At 38.0% G+C, this 18,737-nt stretch overlaps 1 protein-coding gene across 1 annotated transcript in view; it reads right to left on the bottom strand.

The window, feature by feature from the left end:
- The window catches only part of Iqgap1 (IQ motif containing GTPase activating protein 1), a 105,566-nt gene that overhangs the window by 29,538 nt on the left and 57,291 nt on the right, over positions 1-18,737 (bottom strand). Inside the window, exons 10-18 of the mRNA XM_005320167.5 lie at positions 18,451-18,614; positions 17,377-17,461; positions 16,211-16,374; positions 15,858-16,018; positions 14,303-14,427; positions 11,260-11,423; positions 2,666-2,756; positions 2,314-2,481; positions 939-1,081 (exon numbers count right to left, since the gene is read on the bottom strand). Of these exons, the coding sequence (XP_005320224.1) occupies positions 939-1,081; positions 2,314-2,481; positions 2,666-2,756; positions 11,260-11,423; positions 14,303-14,427; positions 15,858-16,018; positions 16,211-16,374; positions 17,377-17,461; positions 18,451-18,614 (1,265 nt within the window). The remainder of the gene's footprint in view (positions 1-938; positions 1,082-2,313; positions 2,482-2,665; positions 2,757-11,259; positions 11,424-14,302; positions 14,428-15,857; positions 16,019-16,210; positions 16,375-17,376; positions 17,462-18,450; positions 18,615-18,737) is intronic.

Here is an 18,737-nt window from a genome sequence, read left to right as displayed (position 1 = left end):
TAAAGCCAGGTAATATCACCCCATCTTTAAATTCTTAGGTCCTGACATACCTGCAAAACACTAGACAGGAGTGTTTCTCTGGAGGTAAGATTCTCAAAGGCACATGACCCAGCAAGGGTTACACACTACTCTGGTAGAAGATGGAGCCTGGATTTCTCAACATAGTGCCCATTAGACTGTCCCCCTCTGCCTCCTTTAATGCAGTACCATCAGTATGCCAGTCAACAACACTAATGCGTTAATCTTTAAATAGTCTATGTTCTTTCTCAGTGCCTTTCCCCACATGTCTTTTCTGCCCTAAAGGGCCTTTCCTCTTTTTCTGACCTGCTAAAATATTGCCTATAATAGTATGAAATATGATATGTCAAGAACTGTGTAACGTTGTGAACAACCAATAAAAAAAATTGCCTATAATATCTTTTTACAGCACAGAATTAACTTTTCCTTAACATTTCCATCACTGTATTATTAGAGCCCCTACTTTTCCCTGCCTTACACTGTTGGACTCAGTTCTGTGTCAGCTGTTTTCACAATACTGTGAACAAATGAAAGGCAGATAATCTCTGGATCAATCAAATTTCCTTTAATAAGCACACAATTTATCTCACTAAATTCTACTATTCAGATGTTTTACCTTTAGTTGTCCCCCAAGCCACTAAAAAACATTACTCTGGGCCTAGGGTTGTGTAGCTCAGTGGTAAGTGCTTGCCTAGCATGTGTGAGCCAATGGGTTTGATCCTCAGCACCACATACAAAAATATAAATAAATAAATAAATATTAAAATAAAGGTATATATATATATATATAAATTACTCCAAAACATTATATAGCTGAAATTTAGTCTAAGACTTCTGACCACATGTCCTCCTCCCCTTAACTAATATTAGTTCTAAACCCTTTCTCTCAGACCCTTCTCAAATGAAGAAATGTAACTTACCTGGATCTCTTCCCGAGAAAGCTGCACAGAATTTTGCACAAAGTCTGAGGGTTCATCCCATCCTCCTTCCCGGGTCTCCAGATTGTGGTAATAATAATATCCGCCTTTCACCCAATGCTTCACCCACTTGCTATTATTATCTCCTGGCAGAAAATAAAGGAAAGATAAGGAGTGGGGTTGTGGCTCAGTAATACAGCGCTTGCATAGCACAAATGAGGCACTGGGTTCGATCAGAAGCACCACATTAAAAAAAAAATTAATTAACAAAGTATTGTGTCCATCTACAACTAAAAATTTTAAAAAAATAATAATAAAGGAAAGATAAAAGAAATCCATAGACACACACACACACACACACCCCACATTTATATGTCTAATACTTTAGGGTTATTCTAGTCAGGTTTTAACAATCTGAATGAAAACCATTCCCAAAACTAGCTTCTTGGATCTTTGCAAGTAAAGGTTCATTCTAAGACTACATTAAATAATGGTTATATAATATCTAATTTAGTTTATTCAGATCTGTATTGTAAAAAGAAAATACCTATGAAGTCAAATTATGAAACTAACCATGATTGGCTGTCCTTTCCAATGTCTATGTCTAAGGCCTGTGTGCTGGAAAACTGTTCTGATAAAAAGATTTGCAAATGCCAAGTGTGGTAGCACATGCTATAATCCCAACAACTTGAAAGCCCAAGGCAGGAGGATCAAAAGTTCAAGGCCAGCCTTAGCAACTTAGCAAGACTCTGTCTCAAAATTAAAAAATAAAATGGCTGGGGATGCAGCTCTGTGGTAAAGCAGTCCTGGGTTCAATCTGCAGTACAAAAAAAATTTGCAGCCATTCAACATATCCAGTTAAGAAACAAAGGGCCATAAAATTGTCTTATTTTTGTTTTCAGATACACTATTTTTAACTGCCTATAAGTTAAAGATAACCAGAGGTATTGAAATCCTATAATAGATAAATGGTCAAAAATCCTTTCCACATTCTCATAAAAATAGCTATCAGCTAATTTGCAAGGAAAAGAAAGAGTATTTTCAAAAATTGGGATAATATTTGCTCTAAAGTAAGACTAATCAGGTGTAGTGATGCACACCTGTTATCCCAGTGACTCAGGAGAATTTCAAGTTCAAGGCTAGCCTGGGTAACTTATCGAGACCCTATCTCAAAGTAAATATAAAGGGGTGGAGATGTAGCTCACTGGGTTCAATCCACACTGCTGCAAAAATAAACAAATACATAATAAAATGAGCCTAAACACTGTACTTCTACATTAAAACATCTTTCCATAAGATTGTTCCCTTCTTCTACATCTGTCTCCTCACATACTGAAGTTCTTAGCTTTAGGCACATATGCACTTTTCCATAACGCACCTGCTGACAGTTTTTTCTTCTTGACTTCGGCAAGGTCACTCTTGTAAGTTTCACCACACTCAGGGATGACTCCATACAAGCCAACATCAGGGGAACGAAGGGCACTCAGTGTTTTGCCAACATCACCACTTTCTACTGCCTCATTAATGGCAAAGATTCCTAAGGCAACTATCCCAGAAAAGAATTGTTAATAACCTGAAACTGTTTGAGTTCAAACACTAGTTCACCTAATAATACCTACTGGCCAACTACTGCCCCCATATCTATTTTGGTCAAGCTGAACATGGAGATATGGAATACCTCACCACTCATACCCTCCACAAAAAACAGAAATAAAATAGCTGATACATACACTTCTGTGCTTCTTGGGTGTCTTTGTTGGACTGCCAAATTCCACCTTGAATTTCATCCAACCATAACACAGCTGACTCATCCTGGGTTTCCTACAAATCATTAAAAGCAATCATGAAACCAATGTACAAGTGATGAGGGGGGCTTCTGAGACTCAATTAGATATGGAGGAAGAAGTTCCAAATATATGAGTTAGATGGAAGAAGACAGGCATCAAAAAACTGATAAAGGTTTTAAGGGGCAATGGCTCAGATGTAATGGAGGACAGAAATGCACGGGGCTGAAGCTCAGTGGCAAAGCACTTGTGAGGCACTGGGTTCCATCCTTAGCACCACATAAAAATAAAAAAATAATATGCTGTCCATCTAAAACTACAAATAAATAAATAATGAACTCATGTGGTTGAAGAAGTCAAGAGCAGCTAGAAGGTGCAAATGAGCAGAGAAACTGGGAAGGGACCCAGGGACTTTGACAAAGACCAAAGCAAGTATATGAATATGTAGTACTTTCTTTAGAAAGTCTCCTTTGTTTAAAATATTCAGAGGAAGTTAATATTCTCTGTGATTACCAATGCCTGTCAAGTCTTAATTTAAACAGAACTTTTTAAATTACTACATTTAAAGAAATGAATTACTACAGGCAATCTAAACTTATCACCAGATTATATTCTAACATTTTCATGTTAAATCAGTTCTTGGGAAATTAAAAACACATTTTCAGAGAAACACACCAATAAATGATGATTAGTTTCCTTAATATGCTCAACAAAAGCTCATTACCCCACAATGTAGTTTGAGTTGACTACTGGGAACAGAGGTGATGTCATAGAAATGACTTACTTCTGTCTTTCTAAATATAGCTTTAGACCTTTCTTTCTTTTTTCGTATGTATATGGTGCTGTGTATCAAACCCAAGGCTTTGTGCATGCTAGGCAAGTGTTGTGCCTAGTCCTCAGCTCACAGACAATGTGTTATGGGTATATTTTTTTAAATAGGCTACTAGTGATCATGAAAGGCACTGGATTACCAGAAATATCTTGTTCTAATACCTGCCAATTTTCACAAATCTGGCTAACAAAGTGCGATTTAGTAAAGTAGTAGGTAGTACTTCTGTTACTATTAGTTAGCACAATAGATATTCTATTGTCTACCTATTCTCAGTGTGAGAGTCAGAATTGGAAACCACCTCTGACACCTACTTAGATTTCAATGGTTGGACTTATAGTTATATAAGATACCTGTTCCAAAAGAGTGAGAGTTCTTTGTTTTATAAGATGTCTCTAAAATCTTTATACAGAGCATCAATTCATCAGATGAATGTGGCAGCCTTCTTCAGAATGGGCAAGACACCTCAGGTTTTTAAATGGCCAGGTTGTGAGACGCACATTTATGGTGATCTTGGCAGGCCTAACAAAATTACCATGCTCTTGAGGATTGTGCTAATAGCAATTGGGATAAACAGTAGTTCAAACAACCAGTGAAATTACTTGATGTGAATATAGTTTGCCAAGGCACCAGTGAGGCAGAATAAAGAACTTAGTCAATAATCTTGACTGTGTGGCTAGATGAGGCAGTGTCTGGGCTTTGGGGCAAAGTGGAAAACTGCACTACCCAAAAGCTGAAGCCACAAAATGTTAGAGGAGACTGGCTTTCTTCCTGTCTTATTGTAGAGAGTAACACAACATTTCACTCAGCAGAGCAGAACAGCCATATCCCTGAAATCTATAAAGACTGTTGCTGAAAGGGTAACCCACACCCCACCAAATGTGAAATTGAGAGCATTGATATTTCTCAAATATGGAGTTTTAGAAAGAAAGATCATGGGGCTAGAAATGTGGCTCAGTGGTAGAGCACTTGTTTAGTATGCACAAAGCCCTAGGTTCGAGCACCACAAAAAACAAAAACAAACAAAAATCCCAAAGTTACAGAGAAGATCATTTAACCAAATTATGTGGGTGGCAGCCCAGTCCCAATTTTAGAAAGTTCATAGTCTTGAGAAAGGAAAAAGAGTAAACTGATAAAGAGAAAGAAAAAAAAAAATCACTGAATAGCTACTAGACTCTCCTACCCACTAGCCACCTTCTGTTACTGAAAATAGAAAATGACCACACACAATCCCCTAGAGTCTTAAAAGTAAGTGCTGGAAATGTGAAACAATAGATCCAATGTGAAACTACGATGAGTCAGGAACAGGCTTGTGAAACTGCAAATTGAGAAGTCATAAGCAACAGGCTAAACGTCCAGTCTCCAAGGGAAGCAGCCTAAAAACACTTGCATTAAACACACACACACACACACACACACACACACACACACACACACACAGAGGCATTTCCACAGAATCAAGACACTTTGGTTCACTTTTTGCCTGATCCCATAGTGATTATCCTTGAATAGAATGTGCTATAAGCAAAACTCTTTCCCTCCCTTGCAGGGAGAGGAAGGCAGCGCTTTGGAAGAATTCTAGCCATTTGGAATTCTGTCTTCCCTGCCCCATGCAAACTAAAGTAAAGTGATTAAGGTAAATCTTCCATACATATTCCTCTAAGAAAGAAGCAATGGAGTGACACTATCAAAAGCAAGAAAAAGAGAATGGATTAGTATCTCAAGTATGATCAGGAAACATGTTAGAGAAATACCTTTCAGCAGACTGAAGAGAAGAAAGACAGCATATTTCACCTCATCCCAGTGTAAAGGAAGGGCAGGTTCTTATTGCTCCAAGTACTTATTTGAATAAGATCAAATAAGATCATAAAACTCACGATCAGTGAAGTTTGTTCTAAAGAGATAATCCAAGATTAACTCAATCACTGAGGATGGCATTAAAACCCTGAGCTAGGTATCACAGAGAATACTGAGACAAAAAAGATTTAATGTGAAAATGCTATTCAAAATAAAGTACAGCCCCCTAACAACTCTGATAGGCACTTAGGAACATGATTACATGTCAAAAGAGGTAAAGAGATAAGGACCAGGGGGTGGGGTTGTGACTCAATGGTAGAGCACTTGCCTAGCACTTATGAGGCACTGGGTTCGATCCTCAGCACCACATAAAAGTAAATAAATAAAGGCATTTAAAAAAAAAAAAGTTTGTACCTTTGGGGGTGGGGGTGGATAAGGACCAAAAATAAGAATTTTTAAAAAGGAGTGAGCAATAACTGGAGGTGAAAGAGGGAAAGGAGCCAAGCATGGTGGCACACACCTGTAATCTCACGCTATTTGAGAGGCTGAGGCAGGAGGATGGTTAAGTTCAAGGCCAACCTGAACAACTTAGCAAAATTCTATGTCAATTTTTTTTTAAAGGCGAGGTTGGACACATAGTTCAGTGGTAGAGTGCCCCTGGGTTCGATCCCCAGTACTATCGGGAAGAAAAAGTGGTAAGAGAGCCAGAAAACATGGGGAAAGGAAAAGAGAAGGGTAAAAGAATGGCTATTTTATGTATATATACATACAACCCTATGGGGTACTTCTTACCCCTTAAAACTTTCTTTAAACACTCTCTTTTATTATGTGACATAGTTTATGTGTGTGATAGTCAAAATATTACATATACACATTTACATAGCCACAGACCTGGACATAACATATACACATTAACACATGTGACTCTACTGAACATTTATCAACTACACACCATAAACAATCAGAATAGAGCATAGCCCTTTTGGTTCCTGCTGTTTAGATATTAATCCGTTAGTTGCTGCATAGTGGAAGTTTAGAGAAAGAGGTATAAAAGGAACAAATACAAGGAGAGGAAAATAGAATCAATTTTTTTTAAAAAACAACGGTGATTAATCAAAGGCTTGCAGCTTTGGGAGGGCTAACTCAAAATAGTAAATCTTGGTAAGAATATTCAGCTTTTAGTGGCGAGCTTTTAACTGTCATATTCCCACCTGTCCCCACCCTGACTTCAAAGCCCCCCCAGAGAACTGTCATTAATTGGCCTGTTTGATGGTTCCCTGGAGGATCACACTTGCCTGTCTGTCCTTATTTGACCTAACTAACTGTGCAGACAGACTTTCCTCCTGGGGCATCATGGAGACCTGCAGCAATGGATAAGAGTTTGGGCAAACATAGACTAACCAAAAAGCTTAGAAGGAAAAGCTTGAGAATAAGATATCCAGGGAGAACTTTAAAAATGTGACATATTCCTGGGATGGGAATCTAGAAGGTCACAGTGAATTTGTGGGATTTGTACATACTCAGAGAAGATATGATAAAGCTACAAGTCTCACCTTGGGCTGACCTTGAGCATCTGGGCAATATGAAGTGAAGGTTAAGACAGAATTACAAACTGGTTTAAGTGTTGAAGTTGTGCTCCAACATGTGCACAGCGCCCCCCTGCAACAGCTGGAAGCCTTATTGGCTTTGGGATTGAAGGAAATGATTTAACATTAGTTCACCACTAGCTAACCTAGCTGACATCAGGGGACCCATGATAAGAATATGCCTTACAGAATTCAGAAAAGTCAGAAAAGTCACTGAACAAACCCTCAAGAAGGAGTGAAATTTGATTTCCAGGGTTGCCACATTTGATTAATAAATTGTCTAGTTTCCAAAAACACAAACAAAGGGAAAGCATCCTTAAGGAAGCCCAAAATTAGACTTACAAAGGCTTAATTCAGCTATTTTAAGTATGTTAGAGAACTAAAGGAAATCATGTCTAGAGAATTAAAGAAAAGTATGTCTCACCAAGAGAAATCAAACTACACTAAAACTGAAATTCTGGAATTGAAAAGTACAATAGCTGAAAGAAAAATTCACTAGAGAGGGTCAAAATAGATTTGAACAAGTGAAAGAAAAAAATTAGCAAACTTGGACTGGGGTTGTAGCTCAGTGGTAGCACGCTTGCCTGGCATGTGTGAGACACTGGATTCAATCCTCACACCACATTAAAAAAAATAAACAAATAAAACAAAGGTATTGTGTTCATATACAACTAAGAAGAAGAAGAAGAGGAGGAGGAGGAGAAAGAGGAGGAGGAGGAGGAGGAGGAGGAGGAGGAGGAGGAGGAGGAGGAGGAGGAGGAGGAGGAGGAGGAGGAGGAGGAAGAAGAAGAAGAAGAAGAAGAAGAAGAAGAAGAAGAAGAAGAAGAAGAAGAAGAAAACTTGAAATAGGTCAATCGAGATGATCTGAGAATCAGCAAAAAAAAATAATAAAGAATAATGGACAAAGCCTGAGATCTGGCCACCATTATGTTGAGGTGCACGCGATGAGATTCCCTGAAGATAAGAAGAAAAAGGGGCAGAAAGAATACTTCCAGATAATGTAAATGGACTGATGTCAAGCATAGAAGCAGAATTCATAATCAAACCCCACCCATCACCACCAAAAAAAACCCCTACAACCCCAGGGTCATATGGCTTTCCTGGTGAATTCTATCAAATGTTTAAAGAACAATTAACCAAACCTTTAGAAATACTTCCAAACTCTTTCTATAAGGAAATAATTCCTTATAGGATGATTTCCAAATCACTCTATAAGACCAGTATTAGTCCATACCAAGAGTATACACAAAGATACTACAAGAAAACAAATGAAGGTATTTTGCTTACAAAATTTGGAATGCAGTGATATTTACTTTTAAAACCATTCCCAAAATGACTCATAGAAACTTGGAAGAAAAACTGAAGCTTCAGGGCTGGAGTTGTGGCTTAGAGGTAGAGCGCTCGCCTAGCATGCATGAGGCCCTGGGTTCAATCCTCAGCACCACATAAAAATAATAATAATAATAATAAAATAAAGATATTGTGTCCACCTATAACTAAAAAATAAATATTAAAAAAAAATCCTGAAGCTTCAAAAAGACAATTCCACCTATAGTGTAGTTAATGAAGCTGGGACCTGACAAAGTTAAGCAAATTTTTCTTCAACTCTACCCTTCCTCCACTTTGATGAACTCTGAAAAGTTATTCCACAGCAAAAGGAAATGCTTCAAACTCCACTCACATCCTCTTAAAGTTTAACTCCCATGATGCAAACAAAAGGAGTAGACAGAGCCAGGCAAAGTGAAGCAGACCTGTAATCCCAGGCTACTTTGAGGGGCTGAGGCAAGAAGATTGTTAAGTTTGAAGCCAGTCTTGGCAACTTAAGGAGACCCAAAAATAAAAAATAAAAAGGGTTGAGGACATAGTTTGGTGGTAGAGAATCCCTGGGTTCAATCCTCAATACCATTTAAAAAAGAGCAAACAGCCTTACAACATGAGTGAGGACTATGCACATTCTGTACTATCTACTTTCCTCTTTAGATATGGAACTCAACCTAGTATATTCTCCCAAATTCCACTCTTCTGACAGTCCCATCGATATAAGGCTCCTTTGGATATTCCTGAAAGCAAACACTATTATCTCCAAACTATACAGAATCATTGCAGCTAGGCTCCACAGCTGATATTCTAAATCAGTAGAATTAAAATTTAGAAATATGTATTTTTAAATTACTTTTCTGATGATTAGCCAAGTTCAATGAATAAATGAAAGATTGAGACCTCAGATTCTAGCTTTTCCAAAGCCAACTCCTTCTTACTCAAATAAATGAAATCAGATGATCCCCTAGTCTCCATTTCTTGCCTGTGCAATAGGAGTTGATTCAATCCTCTGCATGGGATCAGGTGACATTCTGCATAATAATGTGCCTTTTAAAGAAAACCTACAACCACTACACTCACATGATTAGGACATGTAAACTGTCAACTACTCTCATGGCAAGGGAATCAAAGGAGATCAGTTAACACTATAATATTACCCACAACTCCTTCACTCCAATCCAAATTTATAGTGCCTGCATGGTGTCAGTTTATAAGCGACTCCTCCCATACACTAGAGCCTTCAGCTATTTTTTTTTTTTCTCTGACTTCCCAGAAAGAATCCGACTCCTTCAATTAAAATTTCCTTTTAGCTTTTCAAGTCCCTCTAAGAATATCACTTGAGGGATTTTCTAAGTCAGAAAAGGAAGCCATGGTTCTTCCTATTTAGCTGTTATTACTTAGAAAGAACTTAAAAGATCACAATTAGAAAAATAGATGTAATTATGTTTTAATCATGCAACTAATACATGAGGCCTACTACATACAAGGCAACTTCCTAGACAACAACAGCATAAAAAGAAGTATAAATTATTTTCAGTTTCCCCAACAAACTAGCTAGGAACCACAACCAATAAACTTTTTAAAAGATGGGTTTATACAATTAATTTTAAAAGCACTTTTATAGCAGCATTATTCCTAATAGAAATAAAGTAGAAATATCCTATACAGCCATTGACTTATCAATGAAAAAATAAAATATCTGCAACAGAATATTATTCAGTAGTAAAAAAAAAAAAAGAAGTACTGATACATATTACGGTTGAATAAATCAAGCTACATCTAAGAAGCTAGTCACACAAGACACAGTGATGCATGCCTGTAAACCTAGCTTTTTGGGAGATTGAGGAAAGAGGATGGCAAGTTCAAGGCCAGCCTGGGCAACTTAGTAAGACCCTGTTTCATAATTGAAAAAAGGGCCTGATTGAAAAGAATAGCCCTGAGTTCAATTCCCATAACAGATGGCGGGGGAGAGCAGCTAGTCACAAAGGAACATATTTAGCATGATTTGGTTCCTTTTCAGGATGATGAAAGTTTGAGGCCAGCCTCCACAACTTAGGGACACCCTGTCTAAAAAAAGTGTCAGGCATGTTCACACATGCCTGTAATCCCAGCAATTCAGAAGGCTGAGGCAGAGGAGGATCACAAGTTCAAGGCCAGCCTGGACAATTCAGCAAGACTCTGTTTCAAAATAAAAAGGATTAAGGATGCAGTCAATGGTAAAGCACCCCTGGGTTCCATTTCTAGTATCAAAAAATAAAATCATAAAATAAATAAATAAAACGGCTGGAGAGAGCGCTCAGTGGTAGAGCATCCATAGGTTCAATCCCCAGTAATAGGGGAAAAAAAAAAACAAAACAAAATTTCACCAATAATAGAATACATCATTGTACAATAGGATAGTACAAAACAATGAGAATGAATAAACTATTATTACATGTGACCACACAGATGAACATCACTAACATGTTGGGCAACAGAAGCTCAATACCAAAAGAATACATAGTGTATGGTTCAATTTAAATATAGTTTAAAAATGGGCAAAAATGAGCTATGGTGTTAAAAATCAGGATAGTGGTTACCACCAAATGACAGAATGGACAGGGCATCAGAGGACATGAAGGAGATATGAGGGGTGCTGGTAATGCTTCCTATACTCTGTATACCAATTACACAGACATGTTAAGTTTTAAAAATTTATGTAACTTGAATACTTACATAGTTTGTACATTTTTCTGGATCTTATATTTTCTGGATCTTATATTTCAATATTTCAATAAAGAATTTACCCTAAGAGAAATGTCTACAACTAACAACAAAAACAAAACCCCAAATATGTAAAATAGCATGAACTTCAGGAAAGTGGAGTCTCTAATTTTCATAGTTCACTCTCTCCAGTGCTCTTAATCTATGGGGGACCAGAAAATTGTTAATAAATACATCAAGGAGACATCCATCTTTACAAAGGATGAACTGCTCTAAACAAAAAGAATAAATCCAACACTGCTCACCTGGGCCTTTTCTCTCTTTGCTCTAATCAGTGTATCTTGGTAATGCTGGGCTACTTCTGCAAGAACTCCTTCAAGTTTAGCTGCAGGAATTTGCAGGGCCTGCAGAGTTTTTTGGGCATCACCTTCATCCAGGGCTTCATTAATTAAACCAATGGCCAAAATCCCTAGATATACAAAGAAAAAGGTTATTTTTTAAAATTACAAAATGTATAAACAAATCAATCCTATCCAAGCATGATGGTGAACACTTATAGTAGCCATTACTCAGGTGTCTGAGGGGGAAGGACCTCTTGAATCCACAAGCTCAAGATCAGCATATGCAATATAGTGAGACTCATTTTCCATTTTTCCCCATTTTTATTGGTGCATTATAATAGTATATAATGGTGGATTTGTTGTTACATATTAGCACATGCACACAATAGAATAAAATTTGGCAAATTTGGCTGAGATCTCTTTCTAAAAATAAATCTTGAAACATGCTAATCATATGTCCACCAGAGTAACCATGAATCAGACCACCATTTGTTACCCAGTAAGAAATACTTTTTAACAATAATTTAGTGTGGGCTGAGATGGTGGCTCAGTGGTCAAGCACTTGCGTAGCACACGTGGGGTATTGGGTTTGATCCTCAGAACCACATATAAATAAATAAAATAAAGGTATTGTGTCCATCTACAACTAAAAGAAAATGTTTAAAAAAATAATAATTTAGTTCTTATTTAATCTAGAGTCCCTCATACTCATTCCTATTGAAAGCCAAAGGTTTTTTTTGTTTTGTTTTTTTCAATTCTTCTAACTTAAAATTGACAGGGAATTTTGATGAAACTGGCTTTATAGCTTTCAGGTACATTCAAATATGTAATAGGGCTGGGGTTGTAACTCAGCAGTAGAGTGCTCACCTAGCACATGAAGGCCCTGGGTTCGATCCTCAGCCACACACACACACACACACACACACACACACACACAAATAAATAAATAAATAAAGGTATTTTTTAAAAATTCAGTATTGTGAAATATTTGCATTTAAAAAAATGTAATTAACTACTCCTGACTCATAAAAAGTCAGAGTTTAAGGGTTCTTAGTGCTGGTGAGCACTCTACCACTGAGCCACAACCCCAGCCCCTAATTAAATATTTTTATAGGAGAAAAGAGAAAGTTTAAGAATCTTTTCTCTTAAGATAATATATTAAACAAGAGGCAGATGGAAGATTTAAACCTAGCCCCCACCACCACCACCACCACTACCACCACCACCATCACCACCACCATTCCAAGGCAAATCTCTTTCCCTCTGAATGAGCTGTTATTTCTTAAAGGAAATTAAAATGAGAAGTATTTAGGCAACTGTGTATTTTTATAAGGACTCTTATACCTGCAAAATTTGGCTGGTCTTTGTTCCTAGTTCCTGGGAGGGAGCCTCTAAAATCCTTAGAATAACCTGAGTGACAGGTGTATCTGTGTTCTTTGTAGTGGATCCTCACACCAAAACTGCCTTTATGCTAACCAACAACTGCTAGTGGGCCTCTAGGTAATTTGAGGATGGGAACTAGCCATGCTGGAAAGATCAATCACATTATTGTTAAGACTGGGGCTTAGAGTCATGTGATACCAGCCTGGCCTCCTGATTGCCAGGAAGAGAAAGCAGAATGGGTACTGAGTTTAATCACATGGACAATTAATTCAGTCAACCATGTGTAAATAATGAAGCCCAAATAAAAACTGCTCTGGTGAGCTTCTCAGGTGGGTGATATACATCAGGAGGAAGACACGAACTGAAGGCAGAGAGCCTTGTATTTGAGACCCTCCCAAATATTGCCCTATGGGTCTCTTCATTTGATTGCCCTAATTTATATCTTTGTAATAAAACTATTATCATAAGTCTAGCACTTTTTCCAGTTCTCAATAGCAAACTATTGAGCCTGAGGGGACAGAAAGAACCCCCAAATTTATAGCCAATATTCACAAGTGCAGTGACCTAAGAACCCCGCCTGGAACTTAAGGCAGGTGTGTAAAGCAAGAGGATTCTTGTGGAGGATAGTGCCCTCCACCTGAGCAAAGCAACACACATTTCACCTCCTGAAAAATTTATTTTTTAAAAAATATCTATTGTTTTTAGTTGTGGTTGGACACAATACCTTTATTTTATTTATTTATTTTTATATGGTGCTGAGGATCGAACCCAGGGCCTTGCACGTGCTGGGTGAGTGCTCTACCACTGAGCCACAACCCCAGCCCCAAATTTCTTATTCTTATTGTTTTGTTTTGTTTCTTTGGCAGCAGTACTAGGGATTGAACCCAGGGCCCCATGCATGTTAAATAAGTGTCCTACCACTGGAGCTACATTCCCAGTCCCTCAAACTTATTTATTAGATTCATACCTAACTATAGCAATTGCCTAGTGTTTTGAAAACAGTATCCAATGTTAGCTTTTTTAAAAAAATATTTTTATTAGTTGTTCATGGACCTTTATTTTATTTACTTATTTATATGTGGTGCTGAGAATTGAACCCAGTGCTTCGTACATGCTAGACAAGTGCTGTACCACTGAGCCACAACCCCAGCTCCCCAACCTTAGCTTTTTGAGTTTTATAAATACTTTTCTCTCAAAAATTATTCTAGGGGCTCAGTTGGTAGAGTGCTTGCCTTGCAAGCACAAGGCCCTAGGTAGAATCCCCAGCACCATACATACACATACACACACACACACACACACACACACACACGTTATTCTAACAAGGTGTAGAGCACATGCCTGTTATCCCAGGAGCTTGGGAGGCTGAGGCAGGAGGATTACAAGTTCAAAGCCAGCCTCAGCAAAAGCGAGGCACTAAGCAACTCAGTGGGACTCTGTCTCTAAATAAAATATAAAATAGGGCTGGGGATGTGGCTCAGTGGTTGAGTGCGCCCAAGTTCAAGTTCAATCCCTGGTACCCCCCCCAAAAAAAGTTATTTTAGCAACGATATCTAGAACCAGTTCATGGAAATTGCATCATCTTTAATAGTGACATTACTTGAGGGGCAGGATGATTACTCACGTTCATGTTCCTCTTGTACCACCAGGTTCACATGGTCCACACAAGCTTGGATATCATTCCATGTGATGAATTCATTATTCTCTGCATGTGCCTGAGCTTTCAGTTTCATCAACTCATCGAGATACCTGCCCCCAACCCCAATCAAGAATAAAAGACCTTTAGGATTATAACAGAAATGAGAAGACTAAGGAACAAAGTACTCAAAGAACAAAGGAACTCTAGGGTACCCCAACTGTTTGATATAATCTATAGGCAAGTTTTGGGATTGAGGAGTTCCCTTAAACAAAATGTGAAAATGTAAGGAAGTCACTTATTCAATAGCTTGTTATATATAGAATCAAGGGCAACAACTAAAGCAATTCCTTTAATGACCCAAAAAAAAAAAAAAAAAAAAAAACTGGGTGTGTAGTTCAATGGTAGAGCATCTGCCTAGCACACATGAGGCCCTGAGCTAAATTCCCAGCACCTCCTCAACCAGACACATGAGCTAATAAATGTAGAAGCAATGACAGATGAACAAATCATTATTCAGCAACTTTTAAAGTGCTGATTTAAGCAAAAATTCTCTATTGGGTTAAAAAATATTCTGTGAACAGTTAATGGGAAAGGAGCACTTTGATGTTGTAAAAGGTTCAAAAAGAAATGATATCCTGGGGCTGGGGATGTGGCTCAAGCGTAGCATGCTCGCCTGGCAAGCGTGCAGCCTGGGTTTGATCCTCAGCACCACATACAAATAAAGATGTTGTGTCCACCGAAAACTAAAAATAAATAAATATTTAAAAATTCTCTCTCTCTCTCTCAAAAAAAAAGTTTTTAAAAAAAGAAATGATATCCTGTTGTTAAAGGAAAAAATATGCAATGGTGTTTAAACTGTCTCCCTGACCCAAGGATAAAATCTAAGAATCTCAAATAGAAGAAAAAATAGATCTTATATGTCTTTTGATATCATATCATATTCACATCACAAAAATGGTGAACTAAATCATGTTAAGTCTTTAGATTCAATTTCCAATTTATAAGAATAAGCAACATGAGAAAGCTCCTAGAACTATACATAAGATGAGAAATTTTATAGAACAACTAGCCCCATCTCATTAACAAGTCAGTGTCATGAAAAAGAGGACCTATTCTAGATTAAAAGAAACCTAAGGGACATAAGCCAGATGCCACACATGGTCCTGGTCTAGATCCCAGTTTGAATAAACCAGTTATAAAGGACAGTTTTGGAACAACTGAACAAGAATGAAAAAAAAAAGAACTAAGATTTAGAAGATATTAAAAGAAGTATTAATATTGCTGATAGTACAGTGTTATTTTGGCTATATAACAAATTTAGATAAGCACATGTATTTAGTAGAGGAACATCATGGTATCTGTAATGTACTGTAAATGCTTCCGCTTAATACAGAATAAAAAGAATCAAAGCACAACAACAACAAAAAAGAATGATTACACTATAGTCATAATGCCTGCAGAGAAAACAGAAGAGAAGATAGATGAAATGCAGGGATATCAGGTATGTAATGGACTCAATGCATTTACTGTGGACACCCACCTCTGACAGTTTTCTTCCTCAATGTTGGTAAGGCCTGTAACTGAACTGCTCAATTGCTTCCACACTGTACCAATGTCTCCCGATTCCAGTGCCCTGTTGATTAGGGCCACTGATGATAGCATCTCCACAGCAACAGAGAGCTCTGGATGGGTGAGGTTATGCTGTACAGAAAGGGAGAAAGAAAACACAGTAAGTGGAAGTATTCTCCAATACCAAAAGAGATGGAAGTTTAAATAAACTATAAGAAAAGTAAGTTTCTGGAAAACCATTCTACCTAAGCTTATTAAGATGTGGATATTAAATTTACTTCCACCCCATTTGGCTTACAAACAAGAGAGGATTGACTAACTTACTTCAGGACTCTGTTGCTGCAGAGTAGCAAGTTCCTTCTGATAAAGATCAGCAGCAAATGGATACACCTGGGGCAGCTGTGCTTCATGATTCATTAGTTCCAAAACAGTCTTCTCAGCAACACCCTTCTGGATTGCAGCATTAATTGCTGCCACTGCTGCCAATCCTATGCAGAAAATAGGAGGTCAGAAATGCAGCAGGCTTAGACAGCCCTATGGGAAAGGAAGTGACAATTTTCACTGAAGCTATGAAATATCAGGCTATGAAGCTTGAAGTGGATCTTTCATCTTTTAAATGTTGCTTCTTTTGTATGATGTATGACATGTGAGCCATATTTCAATAAGGGCAGCCTCCTAATCATTCTCCTCATCCATGTTTTCTTTCTACTCAACTCATCCCATATGCCACTATTATCTCCACCTAAAACATCTTTTCTTTCCCCTGGAGTCCAGCAAATACCTCTTAGGCTACAATTCAAAGCATTCCACAGTCTTTTCTAACACTTTGTCTGACTTTATTCAACCCAAAACATATATAAAAATTTTATTCTAACCATCATTTCCTTAAATGAATTGCTCACCTTTTGCACCCCTGCTCCCACTTTCTTCCTTATTGTCTCACATAAGGAACATTCTTCTTTTCCTCATTCACAATTCAAATTTTACCAATCTAGTATCTCCTCCTCTAGATATTTCCCTGACTATAAAGTGCTTATTGGCCAAAGTGAGCCTGCATTAACTCTACTTCTACTTTTAAAACTGGAAGAACCCATTAGGTGCAGTGGTGCACGCCTGTAATCCCAGCAGCTCTGGAGGCGGAGGAAAGAGGATTCCCAGTTCAAAGCCAGCCTCAGCAAAAGCGAGGCGCTAAGAAACTCGGTGAGACCCTGTCTCTAAATAAAATACAAAATAGGGCTGGGAATGTGGCTCAGTGGTCAAATGCCCCTGAGATCAATCCCTGGTACCCACACCAACACTTCCCACCCCGCCAAAAAAAAATGGAAGAACCCTAGAGCCTCCCAAAGTACTTGGTAGTCATTATGGCTAGTAGGCTTGGGGCAGAGGATGAGGGGTAATAGATGCTAACCTCACACCCTGATTGACATAAAGCCACAAATTTCCTCCCATCCTAAAAATTTCAGGGGACACCCAGCTGAGAGGATTCTTACTTCTCTGATATTGCTGGGCAGCAATGTTTGCAGCATCTACTCCAGACTGCAGCTCCTCTTTTTGCAGGGGATCAGTATGACCACTCTGAGAAAAGCAAAGAACATTTATGAAGACATTACTCATGCCTATGCCTCTAGACCTGATAGTTTTCATATCTTAGCAGCAGACACAGGGTGAACACAAGTGACAGCTACGGGCTACATGGAGCCAAGTATCAGCTTGGCTAGAGACAAATCTGGACTAGAGTGACTTTCCAGATATCAGCACATTTTTTAAACTATTTTGTGAAAAGCATCAAAATGTTCTGAGAGAAAATGTTTACAGAATCATTAGAGCACATTAATGCTACTTTCTCTAACCAACATACAGAGAATTTGTAAAATGTATATTTGCCCTTATTTAGACAAAAAGAAAGCCCTTCATGTTTGTTCTTTAAAAAAACAAAAACCCAAAACTCCACAAAATTTAATTCCACATAATCTACCCATAGAAAAAATTAAGTATTTTCCCAGTGTTGGCCAAGGCAAACTAGTGTGTGGTGTGTGTTTGTTTTAAAGTGGAAATTCCCAAGTAATAATGTAAAAAAATTCAGATTTTGTTTTCCTTCAAAGGCTTTTTCTCAGGGAGGAGCAGGAAAACTGAAGTGAAGAAGTGGTTAGATTCAGAGTATTAATTATTTTAAAAGAGGATTCACAGCTCTAAAAGCAAAAGAGGCTGAAGATAATGTATAATTTAGCTAAGGAAAGTTTTTTCAACTAATGATGGAAAAGAGATTAGGAATAAGAAAAGGCCATATCTTTAAATGACAGCATGAAATTCAAAAGGATGTAAATAGCTGGGTGCAGTGGTGCATGCCTGTAATTCCAGTGATTAGGGAGACTGAGGGAGGAGGATGGCAAATTCAATGCCAGCCTCAGCAACCTATCAAGACCCTGTCTTGAAATAAAAAATAAAAAGGGCTGGAGATGTGTCTCAATGGTTAATGCACCTGGTTCAATGCCCAATATCAAAGACAAACAAAAATCAAATGGATGTACAGGAACTCTTGCAGGTTCCACCCAAAGTATGTTCACCTGTCTCTTCTGCTGCTTATCACTGAGGAGCTGCTTGAAGTACCAGTCACTGTTCTGTTGCTGGAGTCCTCGAAGACCCAGAGCAGGAGACTGCAGAGTCTTGAACAAGGCCAGGGCATCTCCCTGCTCTAAAGCCAGGTCAATATTTGCTAATGCAGAAAATGCTGAGGAGGAAGAAAAAGACAAAAGGCTTTAAAAAGAGATACCATATTAGTATAATAGCCTCAAACTCAGTTCCAGATTAGGGGAATATTATTTGACCTTTATCTGTAATATTTCAGATTTTA

Source organism: Ictidomys tridecemlineatus, chromosome 5 (genome assembly GCF_052094955.1).
Source record: "Ictidomys tridecemlineatus isolate mIctTri1 chromosome 5, mIctTri1.hap1, whole genome shotgun sequence".
NCBI classification, from domain to species: Eukaryota; Metazoa; Chordata; class Mammalia; order Rodentia; family Sciuridae; genus Ictidomys; species Ictidomys tridecemlineatus.
This window is presented reverse-complemented; position numbering and strand designations above follow the sequence as displayed.